A 22,856-nucleotide genomic window follows, 5' to 3' on the forward strand; every position below is an offset into this window, starting at 1 on the left:
GAACTCTTCTGGATCTGATATTTTCATGACTCTATGTGCTCCCTTTCATTAATCATTATTTGATAATATCTGATAAAGAGAGATTGATGACTTATCAAGGGTTAGAGCTCCTAAAATAAGAATGGTGGGTAAAAATCAAGTCATATCTCAGAGCCACACCAACTAGAAAAACTCTTTCTAGATAAAGGGTGAAAACCCAATCTGCACACTTGAAATTAACCAAGTATAAGATATTCTTGCTCCCTCAGAGCCATAAAGCCTGTATCTCATTTTTCAGAGCCAGAATACATCAGTGCTAGTATTCTTCCACAACACTGGTGAAAATGGTGGGAGAAGGGACCAGCTAGACCTGGAAGGGTCATTCCTTGCTGCAGTTGGAGACATTATTGTGGTCACTGCAAGCTATCGAGTTGGCATCTTTGGCTTCCTGAGCACTGGTGAGTTATATTTATTCATTCAATCATCATTCATTTAAATGAATTAAAATGGATAATGTTTATTATATTTTATTTATTTATAATAAATACAGTTATTTATTATAAATTATTAGGTATTTACTGCATGCAGTTATATGCATTCCAATTCCTAAGTATTAGAGAATAACAATTTGATTAAGGTTTGTCAATAATTCAACAAATATCCACTCTCTACTAAGTACTGTTGGAGATAAAATATATAAAGACATGATCCCTACTCAGAGGTGATAGTCTAAAAAGAGATGTAGTGTAGCCTCAACTAAAAAGAGTATAAGTACCACAAGAGATAATAATTCAATGGTTTGAAGGAGGGTGCAGTGATCTTCATTGGCATAAAAAGATATCCTTGTGTGCATTTAGTTCCTTCCTCTTAACTGTCTGGGAAAACAGTTATGATTCTTTTCATATTAGCGTGGGATAGGTATGGCTAATATTGTTATCCCCAGGTATCCATACACTCAATATTCATTCAAGAAACATTTATCAAACAAGATACAAGGTATACAAGTGCTAGGAGGTAAACTAGAATGGAAAATCAATTTGGTCCCTGCCTTCATGAAGTTTAAAGCAGTGTTTTAGAGAAACTAACCAAGTCCTACAGAAGTGATGTCTTTTTCCAAGTCCTCTGATTAGTAACTAGTGAAGCCAAGATTAGAACTTGGGTCCTTTGATTTCTTGTTCAATGACATTCTATCATACTGTTTTCCTAATACCCCCTCTATTTCACATAGATCTGAAAACAAAAAACTAAAACATTTATATACATATACCTAACTCATACACATATCTGTTCTTCTCCCCTATTCATAAAGTCATTCCTCAAAAAAATTAAATATATATAGACATATATATATTTATATGTACATGTTTTTTTTATGTGTATATGTAGATTGGTGTGTGCATTTCTATCATTTACCTACCTATCTATCTATCAATCTTATTCTCCCCTAGCTAGAAAGCCATTCCTTATTTTAAAAAGTGCATATATACATATACACACATAACATTTGGTATTTATCTTATCCACCCTGAAATTCATTCTTTGTAACAAAGTATATAAAAAAGAGCAGAAAGGCAGACCTTCGGTAAAAATCAGTCAACATATCAATCATTTCTACGAGTGTCTGTTATTTAAATCTGTACCCTTAGTCTTCCAAAGATAGAAGAGAGATGCATTTTCTTAACTCTTTTTAGGGCCTTACTCTATAATTATAATTTTGTAGCATTCAATTTAATATTTTGTCTTTCTGATTACATTATTGTAATCACTGGTATACAGTTTTTCCCTGGTTCTGCTTACTTCACTGAATCAGTTTATATAAATCTTCTGAGGCTTTTCTGAATTCTTCATATATATAATTTCTTAGGAGGCAATAATATTTGGTTTATATTCTTGGACAAAAATTCGTTTAACTATTACTTAATTTCTATCTTTGCTCATTTCCCCTACACACATGCACATCCTGAAGAGATATATACATATATTATATATATACACATACATATAAACTCATTTATGCATCTACATTTATCTGTATTCTCTGGTCAAAATTTGTCAAAAGAAAATGTGGTAATCTAAGTGGTTTCCACATTCCCCCTTGGAACTTTCAAATATACCTGATAGGACACAGTCTATCCTAAGTACTCTGGAGTCTCCTTTCTTTTTTCTTTGTTGATTTTTTATCTATATTTTTAGTCACTGTAGTCATTTGTAAAACACACACATACACAAATATATATATAAATATATATATATATGTATAAATTTTATGTTTTAAGAACTTTTTTATTTCTAGAACCAAGAGAAGTCTGTTTACGGATATTGGTAGGATAAAAATCTCCTCTAGATGGTATCTCCTCTGTATGGCAGAACCATCATCAGCTGACTACCAGTCTATACATCATTCTATCCAGATGGCATTGTTTTTCATTGTGTATTGATTTGAATAATAATTCCCAGAAGTCAAGAAGGAGAATGGCACATTGGAGGAACTGTGAACAGAAAAGACTGACTAGGGCAGAGGTTTATGTGCTCGAAAGTAATAAGGAGTCAAACTGGGAAAGTAGCTTGTGTAGTAGTGAAGTGAGAGCTAGAAAGAAGACTTGGTATTGAGTCCCAGATCTGCCATATTTTGACACTGGGAAAATTATTCAGTTTTTCTTGGTCTCAATTTCCTATTATGTAAATTGAAGGGAGAGACTAAATTAGATGAGCTTTAAGATACTTCTATCTTGATATTGGGGTGTTAGGGGGAACCTTGAAAGTCAGGCAGAAGAGTTCAAAGTGAATATAGTAGGCAATAGAGATCCATTTTAAATTCTTGAGCAAGAGAGGACATGTAAAAGCTGCAAAAAAAGATGTTTTGTTTTCTGCCTTAAAGGGTTCTTGATAAATGGAATACCCCTGTGTAGTGAGGGAGTTGTATAGCTTCTCTCCCATTCCACAGATTTTTCTACTATTCTGCTCTCCATTTAACCTTTAAATCTCTTCCATTTTAATGAATCCAACAGCATGAAGCACAGGAAAGCTCACTGATAGACTCATTTATGGTTTTGCCAGTCAGGGCAAGTAAAATGTACTTAAAGAAATTCTGAAATTCTCTACCAACAGAGAAGTCACCCACTTTATTAGTACTGCTTTAAATGAAGTATGAAATTTAGGCATTTTGATATTTGGATTTCAGCAGGCAGTAGCTTCCCCTTGTGCGGTTCATTGTTTTCATGGAGTGGGGTTGGAGCATAGTATACCTACTGTGTTTTTCTCATGATTCGTACTCATTCCTGGAGCATTTTCATGCCTTACCCTGCCTCTGGTGAAACCCTGAGCCAAGAACTCCCCAGAACCTCTTTAGGTTCTAAGAATTCAGGGAGGCTTTCAGTCAGTCTCTCAATAGGTATTCCTTTGGCCCATTCCTGGATTCTGTGTACTACATTTGTAACCCTGGAGAAACACAAATAAATAGGACACACTATTTCTGATCTAAGGTGTTCAGAAGACAGGACAAGGACACATAGTCTCAAGAATAATAATAGATAAAGTCTGAGAGGGGGTGATATTCAGCAGAAAGAACACTGGATTTATTTACATTGAGAAGATGGACCAGATTTCAAAGCCTGGAAGTGTGGGACCTGAAGAAAATCATAAACCCTTTCTTGGGCCCAACCTCCACATTTGGAAAATGAGGAGATTGGATGAGCTGATCTCTACAATTCATTCCATCTGGAAATCTAATGACTCTAGGACTATCTTCTTCCCACCTGTTTTCATATACTACTGAATAGGGCCATTTAAGAATTATTCCAGAGCTACTTGTCTGGTTTTCTATTCATTCATTCATCCAACTCAAAAGTAACATCAAGTCATCTCATGTTCTCATTCTACCCAGGCTTCATGCCCATATATCCTCACATGCTCCTTCCCCATCATCCCAGCCTCCTGTCTCTACCATTCTCCAAAGCCAGGGATGTTTGGTTTCATTTCTAATGTTTCATTTATAATTATCCTTCCAACTATTTCTTTCCTGAATGCGCTCTCTCTCTCTCTCTCTCTCTCTCTCTCTCTCTCTCTCTCTCTCTCTCTCTCTCTCTCTCTCTCTCTCTCTCTCTCCTTCATGCAGAAACAAATACTCATCATAATAGGAAAAATAACTTACATTTAGTATGACAAACTTTATAATAGAATACTCCTCAAAGCTGGGCAGCTAAGTTGCACAAGGGTCTGGAGTCAGGAAGACTCAACTTTCTGAGTTCAAATCTGGCCTTAGACTATGTGATTCTGGACAAATTACTTAATCCTGTTTAATTCAGTTTCCTGATCTGTAAAAGGAGTTGGAGAAGAAAATGGAAAACACTCCAGTAATTTGCCAAGAAAACCTTAAATGGGATCACAAAGAGTCAGACATGACTAAACAATAACAAAGTCCCCCCACATAGGATTGTCTAGTGTCTCCTTGAAGTCTACTCATGGTAGGAAATTTATTACCTCACAAGAGCATTCTATGACCCCTTAATATTACCCTAATAATCAGGTTACTTTTTTCTTATATTAAATGAAAACCTATATTCCAATAATTTATATCCAGTTGTTCTAACTCCCCCCCCTCCAAGATCAAGCAAAGGAATAAGTAAATGAAAAAAAATTATTAGATGCTAATTATGTGCTTTGTCAGGAAATAAATAGAAAAGCAAAATACTCCAATCTCTTTTCTATATAACTTCAAATATTTGAAGATTTTATTGTACCCAAATTCCAATTTTTGACAAAACACCCCCTGTTCCTTCTATAAAATAAGGAAGCACTTATTACAATGATTTGTTTCAAGGATAAAATGAGATAATATATGTAAAGAACTTTGCAAATCTTAAAGTCTATATAAATATGTTGTTGTTTTTGTTATTTCTTTCTTCTCATTTTTATGTTCAATGGAGATCAGATAGAAATAGTCCTGAGGCCATTTTTGTTATTGTTGTAGTTATCATTATAATTATCATTATCTAACTGCTCTTTTCCTGGCATGTTCTTCATTTCCTGCATCATATTGATTATTATCTTTTGGACTTACTCCAATTCCAACTTCATTAGTCTAGCTGTTGTCTAATAAGGAATACAATGGAACTATCAGTTTCCATACTCTAGATTCCAGGTTATGAATCCATGACTTTATTGGCATGAGTATTGCCTCCTTTCCTTCAATACAGATCCCAACCCCTCTCTAACTCAATAGACTCTTTGTGTATTGCTTGACCAAAGACTTCTTCACTTTATAAGCAATCTAGTGGCACACATCTCTAAACTCACTTGGACCAGTCCTCAGATGACAGTCATTTCTGTTCTCAAGATCTTTCTAGTTTGGCAAGCCCTACCAGAGCTTACACTCAAATGGCATGCGTGGTTTTCAAGAGTCCAATGTTACCTCTACTCTATGACAAGACACCAGAGTAGAGCTTAAGCATAGGACTTCTATTAAAGCAACCTACAATTGTTTTAGGTGTAGCTAGATAATTCAGTAGAGTACTGGGTCTAGAGTCAGGAAATCCTGAATTCAAATCCAGCCTCAGATTCTTAGTAGCTGTATGACTTTAGGCAAGTTGCTTAACCTCTGTTTGCTTTAATCCACTGGAAAAGGAAATGGCAAACCACTCCGGGTTTTGACCAAGAAAATGCTAAGGACATGTGGTCATGAAAAGTCAAACATGACTGAATGACAACAAAAACTGATTTAGTATTTTTTGCTAATATGTTACACTATTTACTTATACTGAATTTTCAGTCCATGAAGACCTCTTCGCCTTGTCTACTGCTAATGTTAATAATGACATTAGAGATAATTGGCATTTATGATAGTCTTTTCAATCCAAAGCTATTTTTATACTATTCATAATATTTAGATAACAATTTAAGGTTTGTAAAGAAAGTCTTTTACATATATATTATCTTATTAGAGTCTTGCAACAAACTCCTAAGGTAAATACATTTTCTCTCTATTATTGTCTCCATTTTCTAGATATTGAAACTTAGACTTGGAAAGAGTAAATGAAATGTTCAAGTTTGAATTTGAACCCTTTCCTGATGCCCAATCCAGTGATCCTTCCACTCTTACATGTTCCCTGCTTCCTTCATTCCCTGCCTTTATAGAGTTTATCTTTTAAATTTGCAAGTAGATATCTAATCATATCACTTGACCTACATCATATGACCTATGTCATGAAGAATTTTACTTTTTTTCCCCAGGATCTAGTGAGACCAGTGGAAATTGGGGCCTATTGGACCAGGTAGCAGCTCTGAAATGGGTACAGGCTCACATCACCAGCTTTGGTGGAGATCCAAGTCAAGTGTCTGTGGCTGCAGATCGAGGTGGTGCTGACATCACCAGCATCCATCTTCTAGCAACCTCTGCTAATTCTAGACTCTTCAGAAGAGCAGTATTGATGGTGAGTACTATTTTTCATCATTGAATTCAATCTCAAAGTCTGGTACTTGGTTTCTCAGATCCCTGATCTGCATTAAACAAATTTGATTTAAATTGATGATTATGGAGCTTAAGTGTTGGAGGCAAACGTAGAGCTAAAGGGGAAAGATGGGGTAATTGTACCTTTGACTTAAGTGGAATCTACTAAATGATAGAGGTGAAATGGTCTCCTGGATTCAAAGAATGCTTCAGGTCTCCCCTGAAAGCACATCTTTTTTTTCTCACTAGCCTGCTTGAAATTCCCATTCTTAAAATTTCTTCCTAAGGAAACATTTTAATAGCTGAATTTATAAGTTAACTATAAGGATAACATGCCTTAAGGAAGAAGTCTTTAACCTAGGGCCTGTGAACTTCTAAATAAATTAACTCTTTCGACAACTGAATTTCAATATAATTGGTTTTCTTTGTAATCCCATACATATTATTGCATTTACTTAAAAACATAATTCTGAGAAGCAATCCATAAAGGTCTGGAAAAAAGTTTAAGAACCCCCAATCCTAAGGGATTAGTTTAGTTCTAATGAAATTCATTGCTGCTCTCATAGAATAATGCAATGAGGGTTAAAGGGATATGTTGTGGGGAAGGTTATGAACACAGCAGGTTAATTTCTAGCTATGAAGAGCTTCATGGAGGTAGACAATACATTTGGCCTATTGGGGACTATTGGACTTTCAGAAATGAGAGGATTAGGTGGACCTATTTTCATATTCATTCAAGGCTGAAGAGACACTGGAACCAAAGATGACCTTTTTCATACTTCTCCTTACCATCAGCCTTCATCTTGACTTTCATATCTGTAATCCTTATTTAGAATGTCTGGCTTCAAACTGGTCTGGTTTTTGTTTGCTTAATTCTGTTTTGAGTGGGATTTAATTCTGAAATATGGGGATATTTAACAAATTTTTACTATTGCCATCAAACTACTTCTTCCTCTGCACATAGGAATGGGGTAAGTTGACAGAGGGTACAGGAAGGGTTGACATCCCCCGGGGAATGGGACCCCAGAAGCCTACAACAATAGCTAGTTAGGAGTAGGGGTGGGAGGCATGGGGTAGGGGGAATGGGGAAGGAGTTTGGTATGTGTGACAAGGAATGGCCTGGAGAAGCTTCCAGGGAGACAGACTTTTTCTTCTGCAGACATTTTAATCATTTAACTGTCTCTAAATTGGAAGGTTCTATTGTGAAAGATAAAAACTCTTTCAAGGGGCATTTACTTCTAAGAGAACTCAGTTTATATGGTTGCTACATTAACACAGTTACTCAAGGAATGTGAAAAAAAAAGCCGAGTGTAATAAGTATTGGTATTGGATTCAGGAAGAACTGGGTTCAAATTCAGCTTTAGCTACTTACTAAGGGCATTGTCCTGGGCCAGTCACTTAACAGTCTTAGTTTTCTTATCTGAAAAATGGTGTTTTAACAGCCCTTACCTCACGGGTTGCTGTAAGGACAAAATATGTACATCTATCATCTATCTATCTATCTATATATCTATCTATGTATCTATGTATCTATCTATCTAATATATATGTATATAATATATTTCTATGTGTATGTATATGTTTGTGTGCATGTCTTTATGTTTTCATGTACATTCATGCATTTGTGGGTTTGTGTTTATATAATACATATGTGTAAAAATACACACATATGTGCATATAACTTTGCAAACCTAAAATCATCATATAAATGTCATTTGAGTTTTGCGGTTGTTCAGTCATTTCAGTCACATCTGACTCTTCATGACTCCATTTGAGGCTATCTTGGCAGAGATACTAGAATGGTTTGCCCTTCCCGTCTCTAACTCATTTTACATATGAGGAAACTGAAGCAAACATGGTTAAGTGACTTGCCCAGGGTCACACTGCTAGTAAGTATCTGAGGTTGGATTTAAATTCAAATCTTCCTTACTCCAGGTCTGGCACTCTATCCACTGATGAACAGCCCCCTCAGATGAACAGTGTATTAAAAAATGAAATACTGCCTACATCATTCACAATTGAACTTTGTATCCTGATTGACTAGAATTTGGTCTTAATGGGATCAACATTGTGAGTTTAATCAAACTCCTGAAGGCTACTTGGGATTTTTCTGCTCCATTGCCATAGGCAATATTTCATATTGCATATTTCCGGTTCTGAGCAGCCCTCATATAGATCCATACCTGTGAGAGTTTGAGTGACTTTAATACCAACTCATCCTTTTGACCTACTGAGACAGTTCAAAAATGTCTTTAGAGTTAGTCAGTGACATCATGAGGAAGTATGGTGGTGGAATAAGAAGAGGACTGGATTCTAGCAGAGTAGTTGATAGCCTTCAACTCTATTACTTATGACTTGTATGACCTTGGACAAATCATTTAACCCTATATGTAAAAAAAAAAGATAATTAAAATGGCTTAAAAGTATGGTTGGATTCAATTTCTTCAAAGATCTGTGTGGCTAGGGGTGGCTAGGTGGCGTAGTGGATAAAGCACGGGCCCTGGAGTCAGGAGTACCTGGGTTCAAATCTGGTCTCAGACAATAATTACCTAGCTGTGTGGCCTTGGGCAAGCCACTTAACCCCGTTTGCCTTGCGAAAACCTAAAAAAAAAAAAAAAGATCTGTGTGGCTCTAAATTCTTTGATCCATAACATAGAGGTTTCAGAACCAGGTCTAAGGCATTAGTGTAGATTCTCCATAACATAGAGGTTTCAGAACCAGGTCTAAGGCATTAGTGTAGATTCTCCATAACATAGAGGTTTCAGAACCAGGTCTAAGGCATTAGTATAGATTCCTCCCTTTGGAATTTCATTCTTGGCTTCAATGTACTTGAGAAGGGGCTTTTCTTTACACTGTACACCAAAAGAGTCTTGAGATAAAGACCTTCAACTGTATAAACACCAGTGCCTTTTTTACCCTCAGCTCTATACTAGGAACTGACAAATTGTCTAGGACAATTTGAACACTTTCACTGTTTTTCCAACCCCCCATTTATCTTCAGCCCTTATAAATCAAGCATTCACCAGGACACAGAAGTCTTTCTTTCTAAACTACCATCTGATGGATCCAGAAGGGAGGATTTTCTTTTTGAATCTGTAGGTGGTTGGGGAATTTCATTTAATAATCTAATGACAGTAGTGCTCAAAAACCCAATGACAGTGGTGCTTAAAAAGAAATTCACTCATCTGTTTTATCCATTTAACAAGTTAGTAATAGATCAGTACAAGCAGTTATTAAGACAGAAATGAAATCATTTATAGTGAAGGCGATGAACATTAGAGAACATATTAATAGTTCTTAGAAGCTTTTTTCCAGGCATCAGAATTTTAGAAAAAAAAAAGATGAGAATTTTTAGTAAATTTCTATGACTAAATCTCAACTCTTTATGAGGAATTTAGAACATAAATTGCTGAATCACTGAAACAGAGACTTAATGGGACTGTTTATATGAAAGTTAAGATGCATGAGATTTCCCCTATGTCCTAAAATTTGAGGCATATGGAAGAGGGTGTACTTCAGCCCACCCATATTGCCAACCTATATTAATAGTGAAAATTTCCCAACTCTTAGAAAGTTCAAGAAATGAAATGATCTGCTTTGGGAGAGGGTAGTGTGTGCTTACCATCATAGAGATTTTCAAGAGGAGGATGACATCTTATTGATACATTGGTAAAGAATACTATTCAGGGACAGGTTGGACTCTGAAGTCCCTCCCAAGTCTGTGATTGATTTTATTTTTTATGCCTTTCTCCATTGACATTTACCTTCCCTCAACTGCCTTGATGTGGAAGCAATTAGTTTTAGTGGTGTGATCTGGAGGATCTAGAAAGAAGTATTTACCCCTGAAGCTAATGAAACCTTTTCAGGGGTCTTAAAGGAGATAATATAAGTTAAGAATTTTGTCACCCTTTACATTTATGTAGACATCAGCTAGAGCAGACGATAATATAGTTGTTAGAGAACTGGTCTCAGTGATAGGACTATCTGAAGTTAGCAAAATACCAAGTCCTTAGGAAATGTTTATTTTCTGATTGGACTATTTTTACTGATGAGTTTTTAAAGAGGATGTTGGTACTAAACCCTACCTTTGATACAGATTATCCGTGCGATCTTGGGAAAGTCCCTTCACCTTTTCTTACTCTAGGCATCTCTGTTATCAGAGAAGACACTGATATACATTAGCAGAAATTTCATCTGGGAGTTCTCTATAATAGGCAATAAGCATTTATTAAGGTCCTAGTCTTTGTGAGGCACTGCACAAAGAACCATGGATACCTAGAAACAGAAAAAGCAGTCCTTGAACTGGCAACATTTACAACTGGAAGAGGGAGATAACATACAAATATGGACAAACCAGATTTATACAGATAAGTAGGAAATAATCAATGGAGGGAAGGCAATAGAATTAAGAGGTTCTAGGAAAAAATATCCTGTATAGGTTAAGTTTTTAGCTAAGATGTTAAGGCAGCCAGTAGAAAGCAAAAGGGAGGAAGGAGATAGCTGGTGGAAATTCCTGGAGTCCAGAGATAGAGTGTCTTGTTCAAGGAATAGCAAAAAGACCATTGCCAAAATATACATGAGAGCTGGGGGGCGGGGGAAGTAAGGGGTAATAGGATGAGAAAATTGGGGGAAAGGGTTTATATTTGATCCTGGTGTTAGGAGGGAACCATTGAGGTTTACTTAGTAAGAAAATGACATGGTCAGACTTATAAAGAAAATCATTTTGGCAGCTGTTCATGTATGAACTCTGCATATATGACAATTATTTGTGTTTCTCCCCCTTAGGATGTGGGTTTCTTGAAATTAGGAATTCTCTCTTGCCTCTCTTTGTATACTTATCATTTAACGCGTTATTTGGAGCATATTAGATATTTAATATTTATTGACCAACTAACTAATGCTCTCACAGGAGCAAGCCCAACAAACAGCATTAACAAGAAATGAAAGTCTTTGTTAGGGGCAGCTGGGTGGCGTAGTGGATAAAGCACCTGCCTTGGAGTCAGGAGTACCTGGGTTCAAATCCGGCCTCAGACACTTAATAATTGCCTAGCTGTGTGGCCTTGGGCAAGCCACTTAACACCATTTGCCTTGTAAAATCCTAAAAAAATGAAAGTCTTTGACTTCTGTGGGTTCAAATATCCTATCATAGTCCTTCTTCAGCTATCTGTCCCTGCTTTCAATGGCACTGTTGAGGATATCATGAGGACAATGAGTTTTTGCAGTCAGGTGTAAAAAGTTCAATTTAAGATTTAAAACTGAGATGGATTATCTTAATCCTTCACTCCCTGTCACCAACACCTCCCCCTCCAAGAAACTAAGTTTCAATGACTTGCCCAAAGATATCCATTGAGTCAGTGATACAACTGGCATTGGACCCACTACTGATTCCCAGACCAGGATCCTTCCACTTTACAAAGATGCTAGGAGAAAGAAAGAATGGTGTTTAAAAAGGAAATGGGAAGATGAGCCCAAAGGACAAGCTTTGGCTAATGTCACAATTTTGCCAAAGTCAAATCTTACTTCAAGAGCAGGATCATGATCATTTTACTTATTCATCTTGTTTTGTATTTTACCTATCACTAAAGCATATCTAAATTAGCTACTCTTACTCTTAGATTCACCTGCAGCCTTGAACCCTCACTGAAAAATTTTTTAACTTTGAGATCACTAGAAGTCTTAAGTTCAATTTTAGGACTAGACCACCACCTGACAGTGTCATTCTGTACATTAAACCATCTGGTTAACAAGATTAAGATAGATATTTTATGTCCCATACCTACTACTGTATTTACCATTCTTTTTTATGGCAAGGCAATGGGGATAAGTGACTTTCCCAAGCTCACACTGTTAGGTAATTATTAAGTATCTGAGAGTGACTTGAACTCAGGTCCTTCTGACTCTAGGGCTAGTACTCTATCCATCTAGCTGCCCCTTGTACTTACCATTCTTGATAAAGCAATTATAGCCTTTATAGACACTACCCTAGATCAATGGAGCAGGAAGGAATGGTAAGAAATAAAATGATGGAGCTGGAATAGACCTGAGATCATCAAGTGCAGTTCTTTTCTTTTCTCCCACTGGACACTTAAGACAAGCAAGGTTAGGTTATCTACTCAGATAATGGCAGGACCAAAATTGTTCCAGGAGGCCTCCAACTCTTAGCCCACTACTTCTGTTTGGATCCGCATTCTGTTATAATAATATAGTTCCAAATCTCTGGGAGGATGTTTAGATGCTCTCCTATCATTTTAAAAATCAGCTCCCAAAAAACTGAAATCAAGGTCACAAATCACTGCTCAAACCTTGCATTGTGTATTTCAAGCATGAAATATTTATTACAACAGTTTAAATCAAGAATAAATACATGATTTAGCCATGTGTAATGCTAAAGTTAGAATCCCCCCCTTCACACACACAGACACACGCAGACACACAAACGCACACGCCCTCAAGCATTCCAACTGCATGAATCACAAATTGAAACAATACATTAGACTCTATACAAACATCTGGAGTTCTAGAGGGAGGTCTCCTTGCTTGGCAAGCAACACCAATGTCCACAATAGCATATTCAGTCTCTATAACACGGTTGATTATTTCAAGCAGCCTTTGTGCTGTGCTTTGAAAATGCACACATATCTATGGTACTGCTGTGATGATCTAAGATCTCAAACATGCTTAGAGTAAGCACTACAGATTTTTGTTATCAGGCTAGAGACAAGGTTCACAAATTCTTTCTGTCCCTTTGAAACTGGGAAAAATGAGTAATGCATTTAACCCACTGGTTTAGCAGCCCCTAGAGAAGCATTTCTCTGCTTCTCTAACTCTGGTTGGGTATGCCATAAGGAACCACTTGGACCTTTAACCTTTCCTAAAGCTCTGTTTTTGAGACATAAGGTTCCCAAATCATTTGAAGGAGCCACCGGATTTGATAAGTTCATTTTTAAGCTATTTCTTCATGTCCATTCAGGGCAAATCTGCAGGAACAGAGAAAGTAGTCTTTCTTTGTGTGTGTCCCAGAATACTAGCCCCATAAGGTTTACAGCTTGAAGAGACTTTTCCAATGTACTCGTCCAGTCTTCATTTTTCAGAAGCTGAGGCCCACATTGCTTGGGTCACATGGGCAGTCCATGGCAGAACTGGGATTCAAACCCAGATCTTCAGATTCTCAATTCAGTACTCTTTACACGATACAATTCACCAAAGTGATTATCTTATTGATTGTCTTTTACCTAGTTCTCCTGACCCCTGGTCCCTTTCCAGGTTCTGTATTGAGGGGCATGATCTCAGCAGTTAACCTCCCTAAGCATTTGGAGGTAACACCAAGAGATAGTCTGCCCAGGTCTAGAATCAAGGACTTCCATAGCTAGAAAGAGACCACAACCCCACCAATTCACTTGAGGAAACAGGCTCAGAGAATTAAAGTGACTTGTCCAGAATCACTCAGTGAACAGAACCAGAGCATTCTCAGCTCATTTCCAATCAAAGTTGAGTCATGTCAGGACCTTTCATGTCCACTGTACACATGATCTGACTCTGAAGAAGGCTTTGCAACAAAGGGCACATTTAGTGTTGCGAGCTTCCATACTTTTAAAATGAGATTGAAGTCAGGAAGTCTTCTTATGGTGTTTTTAAAAAGATCAACAGTGGAAAAAGTAGCCAACCCAGACCTTCTGTTAGTTCTGGATAATTTTAGTCTGGATCACAAAATTTAAAATATTTCCACCTTTGTCCATATCTCATTTTATGTATTCTTGTATTCTCTCTCTCTCTCTCTCTAACACACACACATTCACTTACTCCTTATTATCCAGTGTATGATTAAATTATAATTTAATATACAATAATATTTCTACAGTACTATCTAGACACCAGGAGAGAATCTTCTTTTGTTCACATGGTGTGAGTTAGAGGGCTGGTGGGGAGTGGGATGCAGACTGAGAGTTTATTGTCCATAGGTCCATTCTCTCTCTGCTTCTGATTGCTGTGAGCCCAGCAGCGCACCAAGGCCTCATGGCTTTGTGGGTGTTTTGAAGTGAGAATTCAGTCCTTTGTTCACTTGTGGACCATAGTCTAATCTTCAAAATATTGAGGAGCAGAAAACAGGGCACTCTTGCGCTTGTTTCCAGTATATATCAGAGAATGACTTTTCTTCTTCCGGTCATTTGTAAAGGAAGAGCCATCTTCTCCTGCCAAGGAGAGGTAAGAGGCGATGCTTTCCCGCAGACCATAGCTGAAGAGTGACTCATCCATCTCCAGATGGTTTGCTTCTCCATCAGGACCAGACTGCACTCTGTGTATACATGGAGATGTAGATGGGGTATGAGTGAGAAGGAAGAAGGAGAAAAGGGATGAGAGAAGGAAAGAAAGACTTATTTACTTTTTCAATTGACTTTTTAACATAGAAATCCTAATTTTTAATAAAGACCTGATATTTCTGGCTGGCCATGTGCACCTGAGTACTCCAGTAACTTTGCCAAGAATATCTCAAACAGGGTCAGTCAGATGCAATGGAATGACTGAACAATAATAAACAACATCTATCTATCCGTCTACCTATGATCTAACTCTCTATATCATCTATTTTATATCTTTCTATCTACATATCAACAATATTTGCCTATCATCTAATGTATTTATCTTTCTGTGAAGAAACTTTCCTCCAGAAAGAGGAAATTACTTGTCCACAGCCACATAGTTAAGATCAAAGCTGGAATTCTAGCCTAACTACATTTGTATATACCAGGGTATATAGTAGGTACTTAATTGATTTTTTATTGATTTATTTATTGATTGACCCTGAATCTTTTCCCTTTAAGTGAATTGCTCCATTCCTTACACCATGTTTTCTTATCTTTTTTTTGGTTTTTTTTTAGGTTTTTGCAAGGCAATGGGGTTAAGTGACTTGCCCAAGGCCACACAGCTAGGTAATTATTAAGTGTTTGAGGTCAGATTTGAACTCAGGTACTCCTGACTCCAGGACTGGTGCTCTATCCACTGTGCCACCTAGCCACCCAATTGTTTTATTATCTTATCAATGAGGAGGTTGGATTGAAGTATGGAGAGAAAGGTGGAAAGACTTTCCCAAATGATAGAGCTAGTTTGCCAGTACAATGGGATCAGAATTCAGCCCCCTTTGCCTGCCAGGTCTGGTTCTCCCTTTATCATTCTACCACACACCTCCACCTCCATTGAAACTTAAGACATCTTTTAATACTATCTCCTAAAAGCTTTTTCCCTTGGACTCATAAGTCTATTTATGCAAAATAATGTTACCTGGCAACATTTTTCCAGTTGAAATTTTTCTGACGCATCACAACAGGTGATCCTGAGGCCCTCTCTGAATTGCCAGTCGTGCATTGGGTTAGACATGGTGTTGTGAGTACACAGCAGAGCCCATCAGCCACCTCTGAGGAAGGAAGCACAAAAATCCAAGGTGTTAGTGGCTATCAAAATTGTGAAACAATAGGACACTTTGTGGATGTCAATTATGAATGCCCATCGATTCTTTGGATTGTCACAACATCCCTAGTGAAGTAGGTGGTGCAGATATTGTCTCCATTTTACAAATGAGAAAATTAAGTCCAGAGAAAGGAAGTGACTTGCCTAGGCTATCATAGTAAGAAAATAGCAGAAGATGAAATTTAATTCAGGCTTCTGACTCTTAAGTCCAATATTTTGTACCTCATGTCCCCACCCAACTAAATGATAGCAACAAAATCTGGTAAATTCATTGAATTAGGAGATCAAAGACTATCAAAGCTATAAGCACTCTTTGAGACCATCATGTCAAATTCATCAACTTTTTAATTGGTGGAGCTCATGAATTCATTAGCCTTAAGATATCAGAAGCGTTTAAAGAAGGTAGAATAGATATTTTATAGTTAATATGCTGAAGTCATATTCCCAAGTCAGCATTAGATACTTCATAGATAAGATTCAGATGTGAAATTTTAACCATTATCTCACCTCAAGAGAGCCAGGCTATTCTACTGATATGGATTTTTCCCTCTCCTAAGGCAGGAGATCTATGTCTTACAAGAGCTGTGATGCTACAAACCAACTAATCTCCTGAAGATCAACTTTCTGGCATTGAAACTATCTAAACATAAATATGTTGGTCCTTTGATAAGTCACATAATTCATTGCCAGGTAAAAACTCCAAGGCTTTTCAGCTTAGTAGGACTTTATTTTACTCTATCATCAAAGCGTTTGAGAACTCATGGGGGACCTAGATGGCACAGTGGATAGAGCACTGACCCTGGAGTCAGGAAGACCTGAATTCAAATCTCTTCAGACACTTATTAATTGCCTAGCTGTGTGTCCTTGGACAATCACTTAACCCCACTGCCTTAAATAAATAAATTAATTAATTAATAGAAAAAAAAATTCAAAAAACAAAAAGAGAACCCATGGTCCCTTTGATGATTTGATGAGACAGGAAATGAAACCTTATAGTCAATAAATTTTTATTATTATTGCTATTATTATCATATTATACCTAGTCATCATAGAAAAAGGAACTCAAAAAGAAACTATTCCATCTGTTTTAGGGGATGATTGTTCAAGAGACTGGTTTAGAGATATCTATAGTGTCAGAGTTAAGTAATTAGGTTTGGAAGGGTAATCATGTCTAGGCTAAAATTGAGTCTTAAATATACTTAAGCAGAAACCCTCTCTTCAACATACTGAACAGTGGATATTCATCTTTCTTTCCAAGATTTCTAGTGATGGGGAAGTAACTACCTTCCAAAGTCACTTAATCCACTTTTACACAGCCATGTATGCATAAAAGGTGATCAATAAATATTTTTGTAATGAATGAATAAGTGAAAGACGAAAGAAGGGAAGGAAGGCAAGAATGTGTGTAGGGAAGAAGGCAGGAAAGAAGATAGAGGAGAGAAGGAAGGAAGGAAAGGAGGGAGGAAAGAAAAGAGAAAGGGGTAGGGAAAAAGGAAGAGAGGGAGGAAGATAAAAAAGGGATGGAGAAAGGAAGAGGGAAGGAAGAAGGGAAGAAAAGAAATATCTTCACTTCTATCCCAACCATTTTGAAAGAGGACAATTATTAAATTAGTTTACTTTTTTCCATTACTAGTATTGGGCAGGATATAAATTCCTATATAATTTAAACATCTGGACTTATTAGGACTTTCATCATTCCAGGAACATTTAAAAATAATATTCTGTCATTCCAAAGCCCTGGGTTAGTCTGTTCCATTTTTTGAAGGAAAGGAGTCTGGCTTCATCTTATTTAAGTATGTATGGATTCCAGGAAATAACATGTCTTTTTTCCAGGCAAAAGACCAGCAGAGCCTTAATGTAAACACTTGGAAGCCAAATACTGGGGTGTCTGAATTATTGCTGTCCATTTACATCTCTAAACTCTACCCTGCCTTTGAAGCTAATCTGTCACTGTTCTTTAGTAAGAAAATACATTCCCAATCTGACGCAACATGTTTTTCTTCTTAATATTTAGCAAGTGTTGTCAGTAATCTTGCTATGGAGGTATTCAGGTAACAGGCAAACAGTCCTGGTCTTGGAAATAGATGGCCTAGATTCAGATCATGGCTCTGAGAACCTTGTGACAATAATTAAGCCATTTAACTTCTCTCAGCCTCAGTTTGCTCATCTGTCAAATGGGAGGAAATAATACATCCCCTAACTCCCTCATAAGACTGTTGTGAGGAAAATATAAACTTTAATGACATAATAGGGAAACCTGAGCTTCCAATATAGAATTTAACATATGGATATATCTAGATTTTGGGAGGGGTGGAAAACTGTAGGTTTAGCCTTTATATCTAATTCTAACATTAATGGCCAATATGTCTAGCCAAGAAATATAAACTTGGGCCATGAAGTTCCAGTGGAGCTGAATTAGATTTGATACTTTAATAATGATCTGTCATGGGTTGAAAATTGAAATGACCTTCTGGTTATTTAGCAAGGGAGAAAAAGTCTTGACATTCAAACTAGAGAAATTATTTTTAGAAATTGGATCAGGATTAAGTAAGAAAAAATCATTGTGCGAACAGTGCTTGTTCTTCTTATAAATGATAGTACTTGGAACAACAGAGTATTATCTGAAAGAAGGGCTACATAGCATTAAGGCATAGGGATTGGGGTAGACCTGTGGTTTTGTTGGCATAAGGTGGGAAAAATTCCCTATGCCAATGAATCTTTTTTTGCTAAAGAAATGGGAAGTTGGTGACAGATCCAGTGTATATCCTGACTTTGAGAGTGATACCTGGACTCAGGAAGAGCAGGAGAGCTTAGCTCTCATCCATTCTCTCACTTACCCCCAAGTATACTGGTTCAAAAGGGTTTTACTTTTTGTGGAAAGAACTTTTGCATTTCTTTAAGAAAAACATGTTGTTGGCAAAAGCTTATATTCTTTTCACCAATTTCACATCACCTGTCATAAAATGTTAGAACTGGAATGACTTAGAAGTTTAGATAATAGAATGTTCATGCCAGAATGGACCTTATAATATAGAATGTCAGAACACAGAATATTAATTTATTTATTCATTAAATCTGTCATGGATTGAAAATTGAAGGGATTGGGTTATTAAGCATGGGAGGAAAATTCTTGATACTTAAGATAGAGAAATTAACTAATTCAATATGTATTAGAAAAGAAGAAAGAAGAAAAAGATTGTGAAGTCAATATTTATACTTTTAGAGGGGAAATTGAAATGCCTTCTTACTCTTTGTCAAATACTCTGTTAGATCTTAGAAGTTGAAATAATTTAGATTTCTTGGTCTTAAAAGGGATGTCATAAACATATAAGAACCCTCGAAAATGTTACATAAGCATAATGCAGAGTTTCAAAGCAATGCTTTAACATGGACATTAGAGAAAAAATCTTGAAGGGACATTAGGGACTATCTTCAATAATTCCTTCATTTTGAAATTGATGAACTTGTGGTCCAGGATGGGAAGTGCCTGACCCAAGGTCAAAGCAAATTAAAACAGAAAGGTTGAACTATATCTTGAAACTTCTAAGTTCTAAGTTACCCCTAAACCCCAATGTTTTTAGTGAATTCTGAATTTTTCAGATACTCACACTTTTTCCATTAGTGTTTCAAAGATAAATCTGCAAGATATCTTTTGACATATTCTAAAGCAGCAATTCTCAAAATGTGGTCTGAGGATCCCTGGAGGTCCTCAAAACCATTTCAGGAAGGGCCTTGGGGTCAAAATGGTTTTTGTAGTAAAGACTAAGGTATTATTTACCTATTAAAATACTCCTCCCTCTTCCACCAACATATCTTTATGAGGCCAGATTTTCTTTGTATATTTCAATCAAAACAACATATGGAAACAAATTGAATGCAGAAGAGATGATATAAGAATCTGTCTTCTATTATACCAGACATTAAAGAGATTTACAGAAACAATACCATTCTTCTCACTGATTTTTTGCTTCAGAAAATAGTTTTTTTAGTAAAATATGTAATGTAATTTATATTAGCATGTAATGAATTTAGCATTTTAAAATTTATTTTTTAATTTTAATTTCTAATATTGATACATGTAACCTACATAAACAAATGTTCCTTGTTTATATAATTTTAATTATAATTTTAAATTATAATTTAACATAATAATTTTAAAAGTATAATTTTAAATTTATTTTAAATAATTTTATTATCAATAACAATGATATTTATTATTACATCAATAATTTTTCATTAATAATTTTTAAAAGTATGAAGTGGGCCTGTGGGCCTAAGACCAAAAGTTTGAGAACTTTTCTATACCATGACTAATATAACATGTCTTCTTACCCATTACTCTCCTGTATGCACTCTGTGATACAGTCACACTACCCTTCCTACAGATCTGTACATGGGATGCTCCATTTGCTATCTCCATGCCCTTGCATTGGTGTCCCTGGTACTTGAATCCATTCCATTCTCACTATGATTTCTCAGAATCTCTGATTTCCTTCTATTCAGTTCATATGCTTCCTTCTGTGTGAGATATTTCATAATTCTTTCCCCTCTAGCTTCTACCTATTCCATAATGATTACTTAGAAGTTGAAATAATTTGTATCTTGTATTCATTCTATATGCATTCTATATATTAAGGTAAACTGGTATAGTAGAAAACTGTTCTGGAAGCAAGGAAGCTCTTCAGATGTGTACCTGATACATACTATATGACTAGTCACTTAATCTCTTCGCTTGAAGAGAAAATGTCTACTTGAATTGGTAAGGGGAACTTCACTATACAAATTAAATTCTTGGTCCAGATCCTACCCCTTTGTCTGTAACAACAAATATTCCTGTTATCTCTCTCTCTCTCTCTCTCTCTCTCTCTCTCTCTCTCTCTCTCTCTCTCTCTCTCTCAGTTAAACTACTTATATGTAATGGGGGTGGATTAAAATATTATGCTTAAAAAATAGACTAAGCTCATTGAAGACAAGAAGTATGTCATCCTTGTCTTCATATCACCAGACCTTAACACAGTGTCTGGAACATAATAGGTGCTTAATAAATGCTTGTTGATTGAATAATATCGACAATAATAATGTTAGCTTTTGTATAGCTCCTTAAAATTTATATGGTGCTTTTTCTACATATGTTTTTCCATTTATCTTTATGATGACCCTGTGAGGTAGGTGCTGTTATCTTTGTAATAGCACAGTGTCTGGAACATAGGATCTACTTAATAAATGTTTATTGATTTATTGATTGATTGATTACTATAGATGAGAAAACTGAAACTTAGAGGTTAAAGTGTTTTGTTCATAGTCATATAGTTAGACAGTGACAGGAAGGATTTGAACTCAGCTCCACATCTAGCACTCTATACACTACACAGATTGATTGATAATGGCAGCTAGGCTAATGAACTAATGGATGTTAGCATTCCATTAAAAACAAAAAGATAATAGAGAAATAAACATTTCCTGGCATACTTTGTTATGCATGACTCTAATGTATTTATCATGTACCATGTGCTATAGTTTATTTGTATTTGTTTCTTATTCCCTGCTTACATGATAAGCTCCTATAGGGCAGGGATCATGTCTTATCTAAACATTATATTTCTACCAGAATAATACAATACTCTGTATACAGCAGGTGCTTAATAAATGTTTTGCTGAATGGAATAGAACAAAATGTGAAGTGGTTTTGAATAGGTGAGCAATGACCAAAGGAATAGAGACACCTCACCCCTCTCCTGGGTCCCATAGCCTGCTCATTTACAAGGACTCTACTGGGTCAACTTGTATTTATGTTTGCTTTTGACTATGTAAATTTTGTGGTTCAAATACATTGCAAGTGATTGTCATTAAAAAACCAAACCCCAGAGTACACTTTCAGTTACAAACATGGGCAAATTCATTTGTTCAGGATTGCCTTCCTCTTTCACTTGTAGTCACTTTCTTCTGTCAGTTCTTATTCACTATTTAGATTTCCACTGTTTTGGGGGGTTGGGGGGAAGGTCTCCACAGAAAGCCAGAAATCTCAGAAAATCCCCTGATATTCTTCATGGCATCAAGGAACTCAAGAATTTGTTGAGCTCTTAGGGGTCAATCAATTTGATGCCAGTCCAAATGACAAGATTCTTTTGTAGCAATGCCATGAAGACATCAACTAGACCCTGAATGAAGGAGACCCCTAGTAACAGGAAAATGCCTGTTCATTTTTCACTATCCACTTCTGCCTTCCCCACTCTAGGAGCAATATTAAGTAGCTTCTTTCAAAGGTATCTGATGGCATGGAGTGAGGAGAGGTAGTGAAAGACTGGGGAGAAGAGATGTAACACTTTAAAACAGCTTTGGCAATTCAATTTAACCTAGTCAAGTCCCTACTGCCCTTCTCTCCACCCTCAACCTGCACCCCACCCCTAGAAATGTGCTGGTCTGTGCAAGAAATTCAAAGAAGATAATGAAACAATCAATTTGGGGAAATTGCCTTCTACTGAGGGTAGATCCAATTGTATTTGAATAAGTAAATTCAAACCAGTTTCTGGAAGGAGAGAAAATAAATTATAAGGAGGATAAGGAAAGTTTAGAGTAAGGGGTAGCACCTGAGTGGAGCAGATCTTTTCAGACATGGAGGGTAATCTGTGCAAAGCCCTGGGACTAGGGATGAAATCTCAAGTTTGGGGAGTAGCTGGTAAACTAGTTTAGAGGATACATGTGACATGAGAAGTTGGAATGGGGGGAAATAGGGGATAGGAGCAACATATGGGATTTGATTAAGTCATAAGAAACTTTTGAGTGAAGAAGTTCCCTCTCCAGTATAGATTTACAACTTCTCTGCATTTTATAGATTTATCTAGAAAACTAAGAAGATAAATGATTTTTTCATGGTTATATATCCAGTGACTGAGTCAACATTTGAATTCAGGTTTTCCTACCTTTGAGGCCAGATTTCTAGAGGACAATCAAATTGTGTAAGGTTTTGTAG

At 36.4% G+C, this 22,856-nt stretch overlaps 2 protein-coding genes across 3 annotated transcripts in view; one reads left to right on the forward strand and one right to left on the reverse strand.

Moving 5' to 3' along the window:
- Positions 1 to 22,856, forward strand: part of TG (thyroglobulin) — a 369,651-nt gene that overhangs the window by 211,764 nt on the left and 135,031 nt on the right. The window contains exons 40-41 of the mRNA XM_074202133.1: positions 278 to 437; positions 6,208 to 6,407. Of these exons, the coding sequence (XP_074058234.1) occupies positions 278 to 437; positions 6,208 to 6,407 (360 nt within the window). The remainder of the gene's footprint in view (positions 1 to 277; positions 438 to 6,207; positions 6,408 to 22,856) is intronic.
- The window catches only part of SLA (Src like adaptor), a 53,116-nt gene continuing 42,769 nt past the window's right edge, over positions 12,510 to 22,856 (reverse strand). For both annotated transcript variants that reach the window (XM_074202481.1, XM_074202483.1), the window contains exons 7-8: positions 15,701 to 15,833; positions 12,510 to 14,717 (exon numbers count right to left, since the gene is read on the reverse strand). In XM_074202481.1, the coding sequence (XP_074058582.1) occupies positions 14,498 to 14,717; positions 15,701 to 15,833 (353 nt within the window). In that variant the 3' untranslated portion in view covers positions 12,510 to 14,497. The remainder of the gene's footprint in view (positions 14,718 to 15,700; positions 15,834 to 22,856) is intronic.

Source organism: Macrotis lagotis, chromosome X (genome assembly GCF_037893015.1).
Source record: "Macrotis lagotis isolate mMagLag1 chromosome X, bilby.v1.9.chrom.fasta, whole genome shotgun sequence".
Lineage (NCBI taxonomy): Eukaryota > Metazoa > Chordata > Mammalia > Peramelemorphia > Peramelidae > Macrotis > Macrotis lagotis.